The following is a 19,459-nucleotide window of genomic DNA, read 5'->3' as shown; positions in this document are numbered from 1 at the left end:
TATTTAATTTAAAGAAATAACAGTGTAATTGCAAATTACAAGTTAGATCCAGATTTAGACAGTTGTGTGAGACCATGGTTTTAAAAGTTTTTGTATTTGTGCATAATTTGGTTTAAAAGTCAGGGTAGGTTTGTGTTATAGAAAACAGTTTTTAATATTCATTTTAAATGTTTTTAATTGTGAGTAGTCATTATTATATAATTTGTTGTTTTAGAAGCCCCTCAAGAAGGAATTCTATTTCCAAAACACATTAGGGGAAATAAACTTTGATAATCACCTCTTTTGATTTTGTGTGCCTTTCTGCTTTGTTGTATCAGTGGCCAGATCCAATGGGGCGTTTACACCTCCACCAGTTCCTTTCCATCACCCTGATTCAAGTGGTGGGTTCTGCCAATTCTTTTGCGCAAGTGGGACCTGCCACCGCTTATGCAAGAGAGACTTAGGGCTCATCTACACCTGCAGCCCTTTGGGGTGCGGGGAGGGACGGTCACAGAGTTTTCCACTTCTGGGATCGTCCCTCAGGGGCCACACGCCAGTGAGTTGTCCTGGAAGTAAAGAGGGACATTCCAGGGCAACATTATTATTTTAAAAAAAGAGGAGACATTTGCTCAATCGTGCAAGCGCCATCCTGCGCAAAGGAACGATTTTGTAAAAAAAACCAACCCAACAAACTTTGGGCTGTAAGATGCCAAGTGCCATCCCAAAGATGGTGAAAATGCTCTCCCCCTCACCCCCAATGCCTATGGACTCCCCACACACAACTTTGTGTCCATTTCCTGAGTCCCACTTCTCATGGGGAAGAGGGAGGACCCTGGGAGGAAGAGCCACACCACCCACAGAGCTTTGATGGTCCTGAGATGGCGGGGGGAAAGGGACAAAAGCAGTCCCAGCTATCCCGGGAGAACTGAGTGCACGTCCCCAGTTCATCTTGGGATCAGCTGTGCATCATTTGGACGTGCAGCGACGATCTTGTGACCACCCCGGGACAAATGGTAAGTGTAGACAAGCCCCTAGTGCTTCCTAAGGCAAGTCCTGAAACAAATGGAAACGCTTGTTTCTGGAAGGAGGCAGGTCCACGGAGCTCCCTTATGTGACTTCCACTGAACTGCCTCCTTCCAGAAATGACCATTTCTGCTTATTTCAGGTTCTCCTAGAAGCACTAAATTGCCATTGTGCAAGTGGTGGGGGCCCTATGCATAACAGAATTGGTGAGAAGTAAGTCAATAAATGGGGTCTAAGGGCCCCATTGGATTCTCCCCAGTGGCTAATAGTCATGATGGCTATATAGTAGTTCCAGGTTCATAGATAGAATGCCTCTGAATACAAGTGGTGTTTGGTGTTGCAAAGTTGTCTCTGTGACATTGCCATATCATCCCTATGACATCACTGCAATCCTTCTCCATCATGTGCTGGCTCCTTATTGGTGGGCACTGCTGTCTGGAGTCTTGAAGCAGCAGCCTGTAAGGGTTTCTAGGAAAATATGTGTTAAAATGTGTTCCAATTTCTACGTGTCCTGAGGCCAGGCTGTTTGTGCAAAGTGCTCCTTTTTTCTTTTCTTTTTTCATTTTGCAAGGTTTCTTTCCCCATGGTTCCCATCACCAGAGTTTTCCCTTGTGTGCTCTAAATCTGCATGACATGGGGCCAGAGTGATATAATTATGCACTGCGTACTCTGAGTTACGGTCTCCCTGTCATGGATTTATATATGGGGCTTAGTGTGCTGTGACTGGGTGCACAGTTCCGCCATATCCTCTACTCCGTTGTGGTAAGCTTGGTAGAGTGGTGGTCAGGGGTGATTATTTTTTTAGTGGATTTTCCTCCTCTGTTGAGTAGTATGGAGGGATTTTCCTTCCATCAGATCTGAGGCTGGCATAAATTTCCACTGTCATCAGTGTGCAGGGGCTGAACCAGTATAGGATCCTTATGCTTTCCATGTCTTCGTCCACATCTCTGCTTGGTTTTGGCCACACTCTGCCAATGTAGATCTGAGTAGCTGCACAAACATTACCGATCATGGTGGCTGTAACAACTATCCCCTTATGAAAGAATGCTTTCCCCCCTCTACCTGTAATAGTAAGGTATGCCCCACTACCTGCCTGAATGAGATTGGACGTTGAAGAGGGCAGTTATAACTCAGCAAAGACACTAGATTAGGTTCAGAGTTTAACAACAACTTATTCTGGGCAGACATTACACACATTCTTCCATATGTGTGTGTGGGTGGGGGAGCTCTATTCAGGATATTTTGGGTGGGGTAAAAATCAAATTTCTCATAGAAACAATTGTGAAGTTTATCAATGGTGCCACTGTTGCAGTGATATTTAAAACATGCACAGACTCTGACATATACACATAGTTCAGCAAGATCAACACAATGCTTTGAGGCAAAGAGAGGAGCAATATTAAACTGATGGAACGAACCAGCAGTAAGGATATAGGGTTGGATCCAGACTAAGGCAGGATCTACACTACTGCTTTATAACGGTTTTGAAGTGCAGTGACAACTGTTGGGGCCTGTAACACATTCCATATACCCTTTCCAAACCACTTCCAACGTGTTATATCCCGCTTGGTGTAGATCTGGCCTAGGTTAGTCCCAGTGAGTTCCCATTGAAATCAATGTGAAGAAATAGTCATGTCTCCCATAAATCCCACTGATTCCAATGGGAATTAAATGCATCTAATGTAGTCTCAATCCAACCCATAATTCTGTTAAGATGATTTAATAATGTTTGGGTGTTTCTAGATGGAGGGTTGTTTTGAGTGGGAGGTGCACTTTTCGTGGCTGTGATACCTACCAGCCACGTTGGATGGCTATTTATTTATTTATTTATTTAGGCATGGTTCCTATCGCTTTAATAGCTACATTCAAATTAGAAATTCAGCAAATGAAGCTTTCCTTTGTATGATGCAATGAACCAAGGACTTTACTTGTTGACTATGTCCCTCATGTGCACAATAAAAGTAGTTGCTTCCTAATTCTGTCATAGCCACAACTTAATTATCACTGGAAGTGGATGGGAGGCAACAAGGCTGGATACTGCCAAAGCGGAATGCCAGATCCCCCAGTGTCCAGCCACTAAAGGAGGTATGATCAACCCAGTGCCCTCCAGATGTTTTGGACTATCATCCCCACAATCCCTGACAATTGGCCGTGATGGCTGGGGCTCATGGGAGTTATAGTCCCCAAACATCTGGAGATTATGAGGTTGCCTACTGCTATGCAAGAGCAACAGAACAGGACATTTAATGGCATAGAGAGCCAGTGCGGTGTAATGATTAGACTGAGTATTGGATTAGGCCTGGAGAGGCCCAAGTTCAAATACTGATACAGCCATGAACTTCACTGGGTGACCTTGAGCCAGCCTCTCTCTCTCTCAGCCTAACCTACCTCACTGGATTGTTGTGAGAAAGGTGGGATATAAATGTAGCTAATCAGTAGAAGCAGGAGTTTTGACAGGTGTAGATGAGAAAAGGTGCGCACCTGTGGAATATATGTTCTTCGCACAACTACTGAAGGTACAGTAGCCCTATCCTTTGTATCTGGTAATCTTAGAATGAATGATATAGCCTCAGAGCCAAAGGATGAGATCTTGACAGGGAAATTCAAATACCAGCGAAGAATAGAAAAGCCAACATTTTCATCCTTTCCACTCCAATAATAACCCCAGTCATATAGGTAATTTTCTAGATAGATTTTATTCATCGCTTACATTTCAGTTTGCTTGCACCAAACTAAGGCAGGGCATATCAGAAATGCAAATTGATGGGGTGATTAATGGAGGTCTTTCTTTTCTTTTTTCTTTAAAAAAGTAACAATTTTGGATTGTCTTTCCACTTTCGACGTACAGCAAACCACCAGGCTCCTCAAAACCAACAAATTTAAAATATAACAAGCATACAATCCTGTGAGGACAGTTCCTCACGCTGTACTTGAATCTTGCTTTTGCCTTGTGGTCCAACCCTGTGAAACCTATTCCTGTGTCAGCCCCATTGGGACAGGAGCTGACAGCCAATTTCCCCCAAGCACCAGCACGGTTGAGACGCACATCAAATACCGAAAAAAGAGACATTTTGTGTGTGTATCTCGGAGGATCATGACAACAACTGTGGAGGCGATGGAGCCTTCAGCCAGGGTGGCGCAAGGAGCAGAGGGAGTCCCTCAGTATGTGGCAGTGAATCCCTGTCATTTGATGGGACGCCTGAGGACGGCCAGAGACCGGAGGAGCAGGAGGTCCTGGCCTGAGCCGCGAGGTGCAGGGTGAGGAGCTAGATTCAGAGGGGAGTTCTCTGAGGAAAACTTAGAAGGAGTCGGATTTCAGTGCCGGAGCCTGGCTTTAGGCTCGCAGTGACTCATTGAGAGCCAGTTTGAGTGAGAGCCGCCTTTGTTCCACTTGGGCTGAACGCTGGTAGGGGAGAAAGCAGCCGCAGCAGCAGCCGCCTCTGCCTGGGTCTCCCTGGATGCAGGCAGCTGCAGCGGTCTCGCCCTGAAGCCCTGCTCTTCCAAAATGCCCCCCAGGTAAGAAGAACCCTGACACCCCCACCCACCCCATTCTCCCCCGATGTGCCTGGAGGAAACTTTCCCATCTCACCTCTGCTCTCCTTTTCCCTCTTCTCCCCCCTTTCCCCAAATCTCTCCCTCTCTCCCTCTCTCTCTCTCTCTCTCTCTCTCTCTCTCCAGTCATTCCCTGTGCTGGCCCTGGAATTTGCTCCTGCTCCTGTTCGGGTCATCGCTCCCTGCTGTTCTACCGGCTCAGGTCATAGAAGGTAAGGACCTCCTCTCTCTCTCTCCCTCTCTCTTTCTCTCCCCCCCACCCAAACGCCGCTTTCCCCCCTTTCCCAATGCCGGGGAGAGGGGGCCAGAGACGAGAGCTTTATTCGGAGCCCTCGCCCCTTTTCCAGCACCGGTGTAGGTCCATCCGTCTGAGGAGATGCGTGAAGTGCTTTTTTTGGCGGGCAACTTGCGGAGCGTGTGGTGGCAGCGGCAAGTTTTGGAGAAGCCCCAGCTGTCATTGGTGCCGGCGCTTGGAGGGTTACAGGCGAAATGCTGCGGGCTGAAGGGCAGGCAGGCAGGCAGGCAGGCAGGCAGGCAGGCAGGGACGGCGGACTCGTCGTTTTCGTTCTCCAGCACGACGCCAGAAGAGCGTCCAGGAGCGCTCCGCAGGGGTGCGGGGCTGTGCAGAGCGTTTCCAGTGCACGCACGACAAAGGAAGGCTGCCTTCCCCAACCTGGTGCCCGCCAGAGAGGTTGGACTGCAAGCGGCTCTGGGGAGGATGGGAGTTGCAGTCCGACACATCTAGAGGTCACCAGGTTGGAGAAGACTGGGGCAAGATTTTGGGGTTAAGAGTTTTGTTTTTTTGAATGTTGGTTGCAGGGCCGGTGCCAGACTATTTTGCGCCCTAGGCAAGGGGAGCTACTTTCACCCCCCCACCAAATAATAATAATAATAATTATAATAATAATATGCCAACTTTGATTTTTAAGAACATATGTTTCCTGGAAAAAATAAGAAGCCCAAAACTTGAAACTGCTAAATTTATTTTAAAGTGCAAGAAATACATCATGCCAATTATAGCAAACAAATTGGAAAGGAACATCTATGGCTCTAAAATGCATTATTTAATAGGACTATCACGGCCAAATCATTTCCCCCCCAACTCACATGCGCGCACACACACACACACTCAGCATCACCTCACTCCAAACAAACGCACGCATGAACACATGCATTCACTCAAAGATCCCATGCACCCATACATTCTCTCTCTCTCTCTCTCTCTCTCTCTCTTTTCCGGGCACGTTCCGGAAGTCCAAACGTGGAGCTGCCCCACCCCCTCCCCAGCGTCCCTGGCTTCGCTTTGGCTGGGCGGGCGCGGGGCGCCATCTCACCCACCCAGGCCCAGCTGAATCCTCGGGCCGGGCTGGCTCACAGCCAACGCGCGTGAGTGCTGCGCTGTGCCCGGTGCCTGGTGCCCCTCTTAGCTTGGCACTCTAGGAGGCTGCCTGAGTGGCCTCTATGGTAGCACCAGCCCTGGTTGGTTGACTGTCAGGGGCACTGTGGTGTGTGGATTTTCTTTTTTTAAAAAACAACAACTGGAGGTTGTAGGGCATTTTTCTCTCTAAACAGGCATAGGATTGTGCTTTTAGTCTCTTTGTCGAGCTAGCATTGCATGGTCTTCAGCTACGGAAAGTTCTATACCTTGAAATACTCTGAGGCCCTGCAGTTGATGTACTTTCCACTCAGCTCCCAGTACTCTTGTCCATCTTCTTCCCTCTTACGCTGTGATCATCAGGTCTCTCAATGTGCCTTACATAAAACAGGGAAGGAGGATGCAGATTAAGGTGGATACAAGGGGCAGCGAGTGCATCGTTTCTTGGGACCTTCAAGCCTGTCAAGAGGTCATTGCTGCCTTGAGGCCCAGTATGGATACAAATAATAATAATAATTCCCAAACCATGTGCCATGAGAGGGCCTGAAGTGTGTCTTGAAAACTTAAGGCATCACGTGGGAAGCATCAAGTTCTCTCTCTCTCTCTCTCTCTGAGCAGTGAGTTCTCATGCAGCATCAAGTTCACTGCCATCCACTCCCCTATGCCAAATATACAGGCAGCAATATCATCGCACCTGGATAAACAGTCCCATTTCTGGACCCTAACCAACTGGGCAAAGAGAAGTATGATCTCATTGAATACAAGTGAAAAGTAACTAGAAAACAACAACAGAAACATTCTGCTGTCTTCATTCCTAGGTGTTTTTTTTAAAAAATCTGTCAATTTTACTGTTGTTTTTAACATGATTCTGTAAGCCGCCTTGGAAATGGTTTTCGATTGTAGGACATGCAAATAAACAAAACAAATCAACCTTATTGGTGCCACTAGTGAAATAATTTACACACTGCTTATAAATAATTGCAGTGACATTCACGGGTTTAATAGATTTCCCTGTATGCATTTCTAGACATTTTTTTATTCTGTTTTCCTTTAACTCATGAATACAACAACTGAACTTGCTTTTAATTTAGTTGCCAAAGTTAATGTGCACCCATATCTTTACTGAAAGTTCAGACATCTTCAAAAAGCTCACCACCGCTGATACAGAAGTATATAGACCACTAGCCCAAAATCCGCAGGGAACTTCTGAAATATATGAGGTGGGAAGGCTGGGGCTTCACGCCACTGGCAGCTTCATGGGAAAAAGGGGCAGAATGTCCAGTATCAGCTGCTAAGAGGCAGGTTTCTCTTTCCTGCAGATTAATTTAATATGTGGGCTGCTGCAGTGGAGGCTGGCGGCTCTGATTTTGGTGGGGAATGCAAATCAACCTTATTGGTGCCACTAATGAAATAATTTACACAGTGCCTATAAATCATTGCAGTGGATTTAAGTCATCCTGGATTTCAGTCAGAAGCAGCCAGAGCTCTAAAGGAGCTATCCAAGGTGCTGACTGAAGCCCAGATTCACAGCCCCACCAAAACCAGAGCCACCAGCCTCCACTGGCCTGCTGTCAAACACAGGCTGTCCTATGCAATAAGGCAGCAAAGCCTAAACCAAGGAGAATGGCTTGGCAATCCCTTGCATTACGGCCCTCGCACTGGAGCTTTTCTGATCTTGAGAGAATGAGAATTAAACTATAATTGCATAGCGTGTAAAGGAAGCTTCTCTCCCTCTTTCTACTCAGGATAAGTGTGTGCAGCCCCAATTCAGATCAGACTCACTGTGCATGAGGAAGGGAAGATTAAACCTTTAGTCCCACCTACCACTTCCTTCCTTGAAAACTTCCCCGCCCTGCCATTTTGACCATCACGCAGAGGATGGGGAATTTGGGGAAGCAAATGGTGTGGCAAGGTAGGTTTGATTCTCCCCTTCCTGTGCAGTGGTCCTGATCTGAAGTTAACTTCAGCTACACACTGTGCAATTAACGTAATGTGTAGAATCAAAGGTCCAACTGCCCATTAAAAAGAACTCTACTATTCTTTCACTCACAGGAGTGGATTCCCCCCCCCTTCAGTCCAACGCAGCCTAGGGCAGTCAGAGTCTGAGTGGAAGGACAACACAAGGAGAGGCTGCTCAACTCTTCCCCTTGCCTGGCATTTCCAGCTCAAAATTGACCCCTGTCTGAGCTGCTTTTTCATTCACAGGAGATAGTTATTTAAGTATTTTTATCCTGCTCCTCAGCCAAAAAGGCTCCTGGTTTGACTTACCTGCAATCAGTAATAGAGGGACTTTTCTTACAGATACACAGGCATGATTCAAAAACAGGGTGGCTTTGAGCAGAAGGAAAAACTGGAAGACAAAGGGTTGAGCTGCCTTCTTCCTGTTGACCAACCCACAGAGGAAAGAATTGTGGAACTCTGTGGAACATGTAGTTTGAGCCTCCTTCATAAGCATGAGTAGAAGTTGAGCTGGGCAGGATCTACACTAGTGCTTATAATGGTTTATAATGGTTATGACTACTGTTCAGGCCCAGGACACATTACATATACTGTTTTCATCCTGTTTCTAAAGTGTTATATCCTGCTTGGTGTAGATCAGCCCATGGAGACATCTACTTCTCTTTATGGCTCAACAATGGCCCAACCTGAGCAAAGCTGGTGGTAAAGCTGGACAAGTGGACTGCAGGTAGACTGTAGCAGCAGGCCACAAGCAAAGCTTAGAATCAGGGGGTAGCTGAGATGGGATGTGGTGAGTCAGGGGATAGTGAAGGGGAGGATCCGATGGATTATTTATTTCTCTCCCTTGTTTCACAACATTGCCAGCCTTGAGGAAGCTGGTAATCAAGAACAGTTCATTGTGTTTTAATATTAAACACACACACCCAGAATTAATAAAAACAGCCAGACCAAAACAGCAGATAATGGTCCCATGACTAAAAAAGAACAAAAGATGATGATGATTTGAAAAAAAAAGTATACCAATTTGTGTGTGTGTGTGTGTGTATGTGTGTGTGCATGCAAATTTAGAAATAATGTACATCTCGCCATAGTATGGAAGACTGTGCCCAGTTTTACCTGTGTACCTGGCTGTTGAGGTGCTGTTGAGGGGCAACAGTTTTGATGGTTCTTTATCTTTAAACTGGGTGTGTGTCTCTACATACTCATATAGCCTTGAGGTTGGTGCATGTTGGCACGGCGTTGATTATACGACACTGCTGCACTCGCGCACCCACCTCCAGGGCTTTCCGCCAAAGATAGGGAGAAAAAATGTTGGGGACTTAACCTAATTTTTTCTTTGGAGCAAGGTGAGGACGTGCAAGATAGTGCCAAGACACCCCCTCACCTCGCTCTGGAGTCGCAGTGGATTTGTGGCTTGATGGCGCCTGGTAGAAGGCAACCTACGATTGGTCACCTTCCACCAGGAAGATGGCAGGGGTGGCTCTGGTCCCCCAATGACCACCCAGAAACCCCGCACTCCCTCTTCAGCATCAGGATTATCCAACACCACCCCAGTGGAGGGAAAAAGCAGGGTTTTTGAGGGACGTGGTGCCAACCCGGCACTGTGAAGACATCTCTTGGAAGTGAACACAACAGGCCTTCAAGTAAATAAAAGAGGACAAATGGCCGCCCTAGGCGTGAAAATGGTTTAGATGTTGGGTTAGTGTATTGCTTACTCTCTGAGGGAAAGGTAAGCCATAACCTCCACACACCCCCAAAACCAAAAAACTAAGGACACATCTTAAAGTTGTCAAAAGCAGAAGGGACTATCACAAAGGTGCTATCATATAATCTTCAGTAATCCTCTACGGCTCTTCGGTGATGCCTATTAAAATTTGCTTTCCATGGCAATAAAATGCAATGCATTTCCTCCCTGTACTAGGGAAACGGATATACTAGAAGTGTGCTTGCATTTACAGACAGAAGTAGTCAGGATTCAGCAAGACAAGTTAGAAGTGTGCCCTGTCTTGCATGCTTCAATGAGAAGGACAGGATGAAACATAAAAGAGAGGAAGCATTGTTCATCCTATAACTGGGGATAGAGCAAGTTTAAATGTTTAAAAGTACAGAAAGTAAACTGAGGCTAAACACAATTAAAACCTAGTTATAGGAAATGCTTCTTAGGAAGTGGGGTTTTTTAGAAGCCACCTTCCCTCTCAATGGTAGGCCAATATGCCGGAGATTAATTAAGTATATAATATCTTGTATCAGGCATGGCTGACTGGGGGAAAGCTGGGACTTGTAAGACTTTTTTCTCTCTAAACAGGCAAAGTATTGCATCCCAGGACAGGCTGCAGAGACTGTGTTTCATGCTGTCTTTCTCCACTGATCCCTTCTCCCAACCTGCTTGCAGTGCAATTACAGTCCTGTTGGCCATTCAGTGGAGGAAACCTAAGTGGCATGCCACAAAACACCAGGGAGTTTAAATCCTTCAAATGTATCTGCTAGCAGGTCCCAAGTAAAGGCACATGCTGCTTTTCCAGAGGAATTCAGCGCTGGTTTGTGAATGTACAAAACCCTGCATTCCTCTGCAGCGTTGCTGTAGAACAGGCCTCCCCAACCTCTAAATGTTTTGGACTTCAACTCCCATCAGCCACAGATAGCATGGCCAATGGCTAGGAATACTGGGAGTTGTAGTCTAAACATCTGGAGGGCACCAGGTTGGGGGAAAGTTGTAGAAGAATGCTCTTTAAAAAACAACACTCTTCCTAAATGTCTGAATCTAGTCTTGCCCCCTAATATTCTACATGTTATTTTTAATACAGCTGAGAATATACCACTCTTTTTCTTTCACCAGCCAAAGCACAGAATTAGTCACTCTTGTATAAATTGTCTTTCACATAGTTCATTTTTTCCAGGTGACAAGCTTGCTATTTCTGTACTCATTGGAGTGGTTTGGTGAAGTGTTGGATGCTGTTGTGTGGTTTCCTTGAGTCAGAAGTTGCAGGTCCAAGAGAGCGTGTTCTGTGAAGGGCAATCCATTACTTTGTCAGCTACATCATAACAAAGAGGGTCTCTGTGGTAACAGAAGATCTTATTACATGGTGCGTGTCGCAGAAAAAGCAAACTGATACAAAAGGGGAGCACAAATATGGAGTGTGAAACAAGTGAAATGATTTGTTGTGATGGGCTGGGGTAAGAGGACTTTAAATGGGGCTAGGTTGGGCCACTTAGATTGAACCAGCCTTCCCCAACCTAGTGCCCTCTAGATATGTTGGACCATAACTCCCATCATTCCCAGCCAGCATGGCCATTGCTGGTTGCTAATATCCCCTTCTTGGGCAAGGTATTCCACTGAGTGGTCACTTTTCAACTTTGGACGTGCTTGGATGAAATGGATCCATTTCAGTCCAATTTAAGGCCTAGTTTTGTGATGGAAACCTCCTTTGAGATGACCTTTGCTGGGAGAGGGACAGGGAGAATGTGACCCTGTTCCTTCTCTTGGATGTCTCAGATGCTTTCAACACCATTGACCACGGTATACTGTACATCTGGATAGGATGTTTGAGTTGTGATGTGGGGGCATTGTATTGCAGTGGTTCTGCTCCTAATTGGGTGGTTGATTCCAGAAGGTGGAGCTATGGGATTATTGCTCTGGCCCATGGCAACTGTGATGTGGGGTTCATCAGAGCTCTGTTTATTCCCCATGCTTTTCAACATCTACATGAAATCATTGGGAGAAGTTAACTTGGGATGTCTAGGCTGAGGTTTCACCAATATGCGGATGACACCCAGCTCTTTCTCTCTTTTTCATCTAATAGAGGGGGGACAGTTGATCTGAAGCAGTGCTTGGGCACTGGATGGTCTGGATGAGGGCCAATAAACTGAGACTCAATCCAGACAAGATTGAAGAACTGGTTATGGGTGGTTCGTCTGTCCACTTAAATGTTGAAGGAGTCTGCACTCTGGATCAGGTTCATAATTTGGGGGAGCGCTTGGATCTATCATTGTCACTAGAGTCACAGGTGGCCTCAGTGTCTCAGAGTGCTTCTTATCAGGTTGATATACCAATTAGGGACAGATATAGCCTTACAACAGTTGTTCATGCTCTGATAACCTCCTGATTGGATTATTGCAATGTGTTATATGTGAGGCTGCCCCAAAACAAGGCAGCTAGACTATTAACAGGAACTGGCTGAAAAGATAATACTATGCCAGTTCTTGGACATCTTTACCGGCTGCCAGTCTGTTTCCAGGCCCAATTCAAAGTGTTGGTTTTAACCCTTAAACCCTTACAGCTTGGGGCCAGGTAACCTGAAAAAGCATCTCCTCCCATACCTGTGTACTCAGACCGTAAACTCACTGTCTGAGGCCCTCCTCCAGGTGCCTAGCCAAATGAAGAGAAGTGGATGTCTGCAAGAATTTTCAGTGATGGTGTCTCATCTATGGAGTGTCCTCCCTAGAGAGGCTTGCTTGGTGTCATAGTGTTTTTGGTGCCAGGTGAAGACCTCTTTATTCTCACAGGCATTTTAATCTTAGATTTTAGATCTTTGCCCTGTTTTTTTTTATGCTGCTGGTTTACTTTTCTTTTATGTGTTCCATTTTTTTTAATCCCTTGCTGTTGGTTTTATCTTGCCTTTATTATGTACTTTTAAAATAATTGTTTTATTGTTTGTATTTTATGTTTTTATTTACCTGTGGTGTAATAAATTCCAATCATGTTTCAGGGACTGCCTGAATGGACTTCAGTTATGAACCACTGGGGTAGTACATTTCATATAGCACATGTATTGTGTGTTTTGTCTTTTCACTGCCTTGCTCTCCAAGACAGGGTGGACATAACACACTGATTGGTACATCAAGAGGAGCAAGGAACACCATGTTGAACAGGCCTATTATTCAGCCCCACAAAAAGATTTGAAATGTTGGACTGTGTGAATAGGAATGCATGGAGAGACAATCTTTTTGGCCTCCTTGATTACATAACTAACCTTCTCCTAAAAAGCAAACAAATCCAAGCAGTTGGTGCATGTTAACCATATAGCCACAGCCTGCAACTCTTGAAAGGCTAATACACCTTCAGAGCTCATTACAAAGTAAGGTAAGTTTACTTACACATAGAGGTAAAAAAAGGATGTGTTGCATCACATACTGTATCTGGGATATTCAAAGCTTGTGTTCCTTTTTCTCTTCAAAGAGCTTAAATTATTTCTCATTAACATGTGTTTTATTAGCAGCAATTGGCTGCTGTAAATAAAAGTGCTCAGCAACGGTCAGACTAAATATTTGTGATTTCCCCCCCTCTTGGATGTATGCACACACGCGGCAGAGGTCAGTCGGCTGTTGACTTAAAGTTTATGCTGCCGAGCCCTGAGCGCTAATGAAAGAATTCAGAATGGCAGTAGAGTCACTGGGTGCTTCCAGACGCTTTTATTGTGCCATCACCTTGCCTCAGTTACAGAATTTTACAGGGGCCTGAGACAATGTTGTCTTGACTGTGTAACCCTCCTGTGTTTTCTTTAAGGAGAAAAAAGGCAGAATAGCTGCCTAGCTTGACTGAGAATAGTGCTAGAAGCCCTCTATCTCGAAGCACCCTGTCTTAGAAACATGCTTCTATGCCTCTGTTCTTCAAAACTGTGTGTCCAGTTGTTCTCCCACACAGTATACTCCTCAAACATTTGCCCCCTGCTGTTCCAGACCAGCTCCCTCACTCTCCCTAACCAGCTCCCTGAGTCCTCTGCCAAGTCTACATGATCTATCTTTCCAACCTCATTTGTTCAGGGATTTGTGTTTGACAGAATCAGCAGTTCCTCTAAGGGGAGGTTTTTTATTTGACTGGAGTCTGGACAGTCAATAGCTCAGTGGTTCTGTGCATTGGTGTCTGTTGGTCACCTAGGTGGAATTCTGTGTGTAGGTGTCAAATTGATTGTGGGGTTGTGTTTTTGTGTGTGCCAGCGCAGTGGGTGTAAGTAAGAATGCACTAAGGCAGTCACTTTCTTATGTGAGCAGGCATCTATAAATATGTCAAAGCAGATGTTGGAATGGTGGCCCAGTACCCACAATCCTCTTCCAAGAAAGGAAACAGAGTACGATGATGTTTTGAATGTAAGAATCACTGAATTAGCCCTCTAATTCTATTGCTTTTCCATGAAGAATATTGTTCTTTTGCTCAGCTATCCATGTTAAAACACGGGCTTTTTACAGAGCATCTGCAGAGCGTTACCAGCTGTACTGCCTTGTCCTTGTACAGTCTATCTTGATTTTATAGCAGTTAAAATGCTTTCCCTAATCATGAGCCAATTATTTTGGGGGAGGAAATGGTCCAATAGTAATCTGCAGCATTAACTGAGGGTATCTGGTAACACCTGTGGAACAAATTTATTAAAGCAGAATTATTGTGTGCTATTTTCAAAATTGATTGTGTGGGCAGCGCTTAATTTGGTCCGGCTGGCGAACAAATAGACACACAGACAGAGCTGGTATAATAAATTGGCCGCAACTTTTATTGACTTGCTTGAATAGGCTTGGCAGCGGCATAGGACGTCGATCCTGTAATCAGCCTTCCCGCCTGCTGACTGGTTCCTCTGGCCTGCATGCCAGGAGCACTGGTGGTGGTTGGAGGGGCCAGGGGCACACCATTGTGTAGACTGCTAATGTGAACCCCTTGCCGACACCATGGACGTGGCCAGCTCTCAGCCCCCAGGCTGGTCTGGTCTTGGAACTATATCCCCTAGATCCCTTATGGGAATATTCACCGTGGGGGAGCAGGGAGGCCAATCGCGCTCCTCCTCACCAATGGATCCAGCCCAATGCCTATCATGCCTACGTAAATTGTGATAAATTTCATCAAATGAAGCACCCAAAAACAATTTACTGATAGTCCAGATCAACTTATTTACAGTGGAATTAATCTTGCAATGCGGAAGGCAAAAAACCCCTGCACAGTCTTTGCCAATTGGTATGCAGGAAAAGTTCCTTCCCAGCCCCATTAACTGGTGACTACTTCTACCACTGCAAGGCATCTTGCTACCGGGAGTGGATAGGTGGGGAAGCTGCATGTGAGGTTTGCCTTTGGGAGCCTCATGTTGAACTGGAGGCAGAACAACGGAGCGCTTTCACTCTGCTGGGTCCGCCTCTTTGGCCCCGCCCTATCATTGCACTGATTGGCTCAGCTTTCCCCTCCTGGGAAGAAGATGCTGCTGTTAGGGCTGTGCCGCTGCGGGGGCTGTGCCACCGCTCTTTATCAGCCCTTCTCGCTTCGCTGCCGGCCTGCTCGCCCCCACAATTCATCGCTCCCTGTTAAGGCCAGGAACTTGGCTTATATGTACATGCTGCACATTGTATAGCAACATTTAAACACAGAGACAAAATATGTTTGTGATGTTACTCAGCTGGACAATAAATGGTGCTTGGACCTTCTTTAGGTGAAATATTAGAAAAGAGAAGTGTGTGTATATAATATTGAAAAGTGCTATCTCCAACTCAGTTGAACTGTATTTGTTAGAAGGAGAAAAGTATAGTACGGATCATTTTAAAGACCTGACGTGCAGTTAGTTTTTCAGTCACCATGCATTTGTTTGTTGGATGTACTAATTTGGCAGAAACTTTAGCCCTTTTCAGGTGCTACTAAATTCTAGGTGTGGAGGGTAACTGGGCATGTGAGCTCTGGCCTTGTGGACAAGTAAGTTCTGAATCAGAAACGCAACTGTGTTCATGCAGCTCATTGGAATCTTATAACAGAAACAATGGAGCCAAATCTATCCCACTATCTACATGAGCAAAATGGAAATGAGACCTAGGAACATCAGGCATTCCATCAAGGGCTCATTCTCTTGTACAACTTCTAATGTGATATATCCCACCATGTGCCAGCAATGCCCTTCTGCTATTTACATTGGCCAAACTGGACTGTCTTTATGCAAGAGAATAACTAGACACAAACACCCCAAATGGTGGCTGTTGCCACATTTTAGCCTCCAAAAGCATCAGTGAAAGACTCCAGCATGAATTTATTTATTTATTTATTTACATTTATATACCACCCCATAGCTGAAGCTCTCTGGGCGGTTACAAAAGGTAAAAACAATGAACATTAAAAACAGATATACAAAAATTTTAAAGCATAAAAACAATATCTACTTAAAACCAATATTGATTTAAAACAACTATTCTGGGGTCAATTAAAAATTCAGCCTATGTTGTTAACTGCCTGAGAGAAGAGAAAAGTCTTAACCTGGTGCTGAAAAGATAACAACGTTGGTGCCAGGTGAGCCTCGTTGGGGAGATCATTCCATAATTGGAGGCCACCACTGAGAAGGTGTTGAGTTGGTTTTGATTTGCAGGTTTAGCACTGTCAGACTTCATGCATTTGACAAAGTGACCCTCAAGGGCTTAATATTTCAATGTTAGTCCTTCACTTGTCACAGAACCCTGTTACAGTGCAAGAGATTGCCACCACTGCTACCTCTGGAACCTATAGCGTAGAAAATGAAACACACATTGGTTATGCTCTTTATTTAATATTTCATTACATTTCTATACAGCCAAATATCCACATCTCTCTGGCCAGTTCACAAAAACTAAAATCATACAATACAACATAATTCAACATAATATAAAGCCTTTAAAAGTTTTTTTAAAAAGATCAAAACAGAGTAAAAGCAGCAGCAATATAAAAATCTAAAAACACAACACATTGAAAACCAAAACAAAAGGATAAAAAAGCCTGAGAAAATCTTTAGAAACACATACTATTCAAGGCAGAGTTCCACACTAACACAGACACTCTCTCACACATTGTGTGTCCAGGAGTCAATTTCTACTTTCTGTGTTTCAAAATAGTCAGGGGCTCTGAGAAGGGAAGCAGCTGTTTGTTAAGCTGGCAATGGAAGAGAGTCCTGACGAATTTGCTCAGACTTTTCCCCACATTGACTAAACATTTGCTTAATATTGACACAAGGGCCTTCATTACTCACACTTATCTCAAATGACCTATCTTTGCTCAACTCTAGAACAAAGTGTCTTGATAGTTTACCCTGTAAGGCATTCAGAGCAAACCCCAAATAACAGTATGAACCGCACTATGAAGAATTGTCATCTTATCGGTCTGAGAAAGGCTGTTATAAAGTTGTAGAGGCAGTGGAGACTATAAATGCATTGGATTTTGCACATGGTTTCTTTTTGTCAGATTAGAGAATGAAATTTGGAAGGAGGGGAAACAATTCTACTTATATTGGAAGGATACTTCTAATAGGTATCATGCTGGCATAATTGTTATAAGGCTCCATCACACGTATTCCCCCCTCCCCCCCGGTTTGCCTCCACGTTTTTTATCTCCGTTTCATAAGTGCTGCAAGCACTCCTCCCTTTCATGATCGTAGCTATACCAGTGAACTCTCTTTTCACTTGTTTGCTCTCCCGTTGCTATTGCGCCCACCCCTTCTTCTTCTCCCTCCAGTTCATTGGTTCTTGTTGTTGATGGACATTGTGATCGACGTGGCAGCCTTCCCCCCTTGCTCTGTGGAGCTCCTATGGAAATTAACCAAAATGCTTACAGCTCCCTCATTTTAAAGATAAAGTGATTAAAACTTGGCACAGTGATAGCTCTTAAAGAGGGCTTTAGCCATGCCAAGTTTGAATCAGATCAGTTCATCCCTTGATTTTTTAGGATTTTTAAAATCCCCCCTCCTTAAATCATTTCCCTGATAATCCATCAATTCAAAGTTTTGCTGTTTTAGACTTTTTTTTTTTTTAAAAAAAAAAAAGCTTCTGGGTGACCACACTATTAAAACTCAGTTCTATATGTGTTTACTCAGAAGTAAGTCTCTCTTTGTTCAATGGGGTTTCTTGAGTTACCAGATATAGCCATGTTTACAGGTGTGTGCATGTGGGGAGATTGTAAACAGTGATGTCAGAAGGAATTGAAATGCAGAAAGTCCAACTTTAGGCTTGGTTATGGAATAAAGACTATTTTGTTTGCCTTGGTGGTCCTGTGATCTATGCTGGTATCTGGACAGATGGAGTGTGTCCCTGTTGGTTCTGGTGGATCTCTTGGTAGCTATCGATACCATCAGCCATGGCATCCTTCTGAGGTGTCTGTTTTAAATGGGACAGTGAGGCAGTGTTCTACAGTGGCTCTGGGACTTCTTAGACTGATGATTTCTGAAGGTAGTGCTGGGGGATTTCTTATTTGACACTGTTTAAATCGTGTTTTAATTCATTTGTTTTAAGTTATGTTTTAGTTAGATTTTGTTTTCCACACAATGTTGTTTATGGGTTCTCTAGATGATGTTGTGACTCTCCAGTTTCACTTCCAAGAATCTCAGAGTGGCCTGTAGGCATTTTGCTGAAGGACAAGATGGTGTCCCCTCCCATTCTATGTATAAAAGCCAACTGGACTGGCAGTTAAATCTGTCTTCAACACTGAAATATGAGGCAGCATGCTAATGTAGTAGGGGCAGAGCAGGCCATGTGGCACACAGGTCCCTCCTCCAACACTTGCTGCTACCCCCACCATCTGCCACCTGTGGCAACCACTTCACTATGCTGGTCTTGGTGGCTTGCATATGATTCGCATGTGGTTTTCCATCCAAGCAGCTCCCGTGGCCAAATCTACTTAGCTTTAGCAATCGGTCTGTATCATGTGCCTCTATACTACTCTCTTGGAAAAATAACAGATCTGCCTGGGACCTTTCTGACTGCCCCTCTGCAACAGTAAGACAGTTGAACAAGTCACTGCCAACAGCTTCATCACACAACAGCCCCCAAATTCCTTAGTATATTGCAGTTAGTCCCCCCCCCCTCACTTGTACTTTGACATAGTGGGGATTGAATGAGCAGAAGGAGGAGACAAGCAAAAACTGTTGAGACTTCTATATGAAATTTGTTTGTTGGTTTGTCTTGCTCATGCTACATTTTAAACATTACCAGTATTTACAAAAGCAGTTGGGTCTTTAATCTTGTGATCGCTTTTATGTTGCATTAAGAAAAGAGAGATTCCTCTCTGGATTGTTTTAATACATGGAGCAATTAATCACAAGCTTTTGGTTTCTTCCCAAGTTCAGTAAGTACTAGAATAAATGTGTGTAAACAAGCTAACATCTCTAGAGCCTTTTCTTAATATCAGCACTACAGAAATGTACAAGTTCATCAGTAAACATGGGTAGAATTGAATATTCTTTTGATGTTTCCTTGCAGACAGTGCCCTAACCTAAAACAGCTATTCACCACCACCAACACAACACACAATAGAGACACAGCGACCAGAGATGCTGCAACAAACCCAGATGTCAACTCTATTTCTGTATCTTCTTAGGCAAAATTATTGCAGGACTTAATTATGTCAACCGCAACATCAAGGGTTCACTTATCTCTTCATCTTCCAATATGATGTATGTTAGCATTTGCCAGCAATGCCATTCTGCATTCTCCTCCAAGGGAGTTTCTCAGGGTGGCAACAAGGGAGAGGGCCTTCTCTGTGGTAGCCCCACGATGGTGGAATGCTCTCCTCACAGAGATCCATCTGGCTCCAGCATTGCCATCTTTTTGTCACCAAGTTAAGACTTTTTTATATTCCCAGACATCTAGCAGCAT

General features: G+C 44.6%; 1 protein-coding gene across 2 annotated transcripts in view; it reads left to right on the top strand.

The window, feature by feature from the left end:
* The first annotated feature begins 4,207 nt into the window (after positions 1-4,207).
* The window catches only part of COL15A1 (collagen type XV alpha 1 chain), a 180,413-nt gene continuing 165,161 nt past the window's right edge, over positions 4,208-19,459 (top strand). For both annotated transcript variants that reach the window (XM_063130985.1, XM_063130976.1), the window contains exons 1-2: positions 4,208-4,518; positions 4,681-4,766. In XM_063130985.1, the coding sequence (XP_062987055.1) occupies positions 4,508-4,518; positions 4,681-4,766 (97 nt within the window). In that variant the 5' untranslated portion in view covers positions 4,208-4,507. The remainder of the gene's footprint in view (positions 4,519-4,680; positions 4,767-19,459) is intronic.

The sequence above is a fragment of the Elgaria multicarinata genome, chromosome 1 (assembly GCF_023053635.1).
Source record: "Elgaria multicarinata webbii isolate HBS135686 ecotype San Diego chromosome 1, rElgMul1.1.pri, whole genome shotgun sequence".
NCBI classification, from domain to species: Eukaryota; Metazoa; Chordata; class Lepidosauria; order Squamata; family Anguidae; genus Elgaria; species Elgaria multicarinata.
This window is presented reverse-complemented; position numbering and strand designations above follow the sequence as displayed.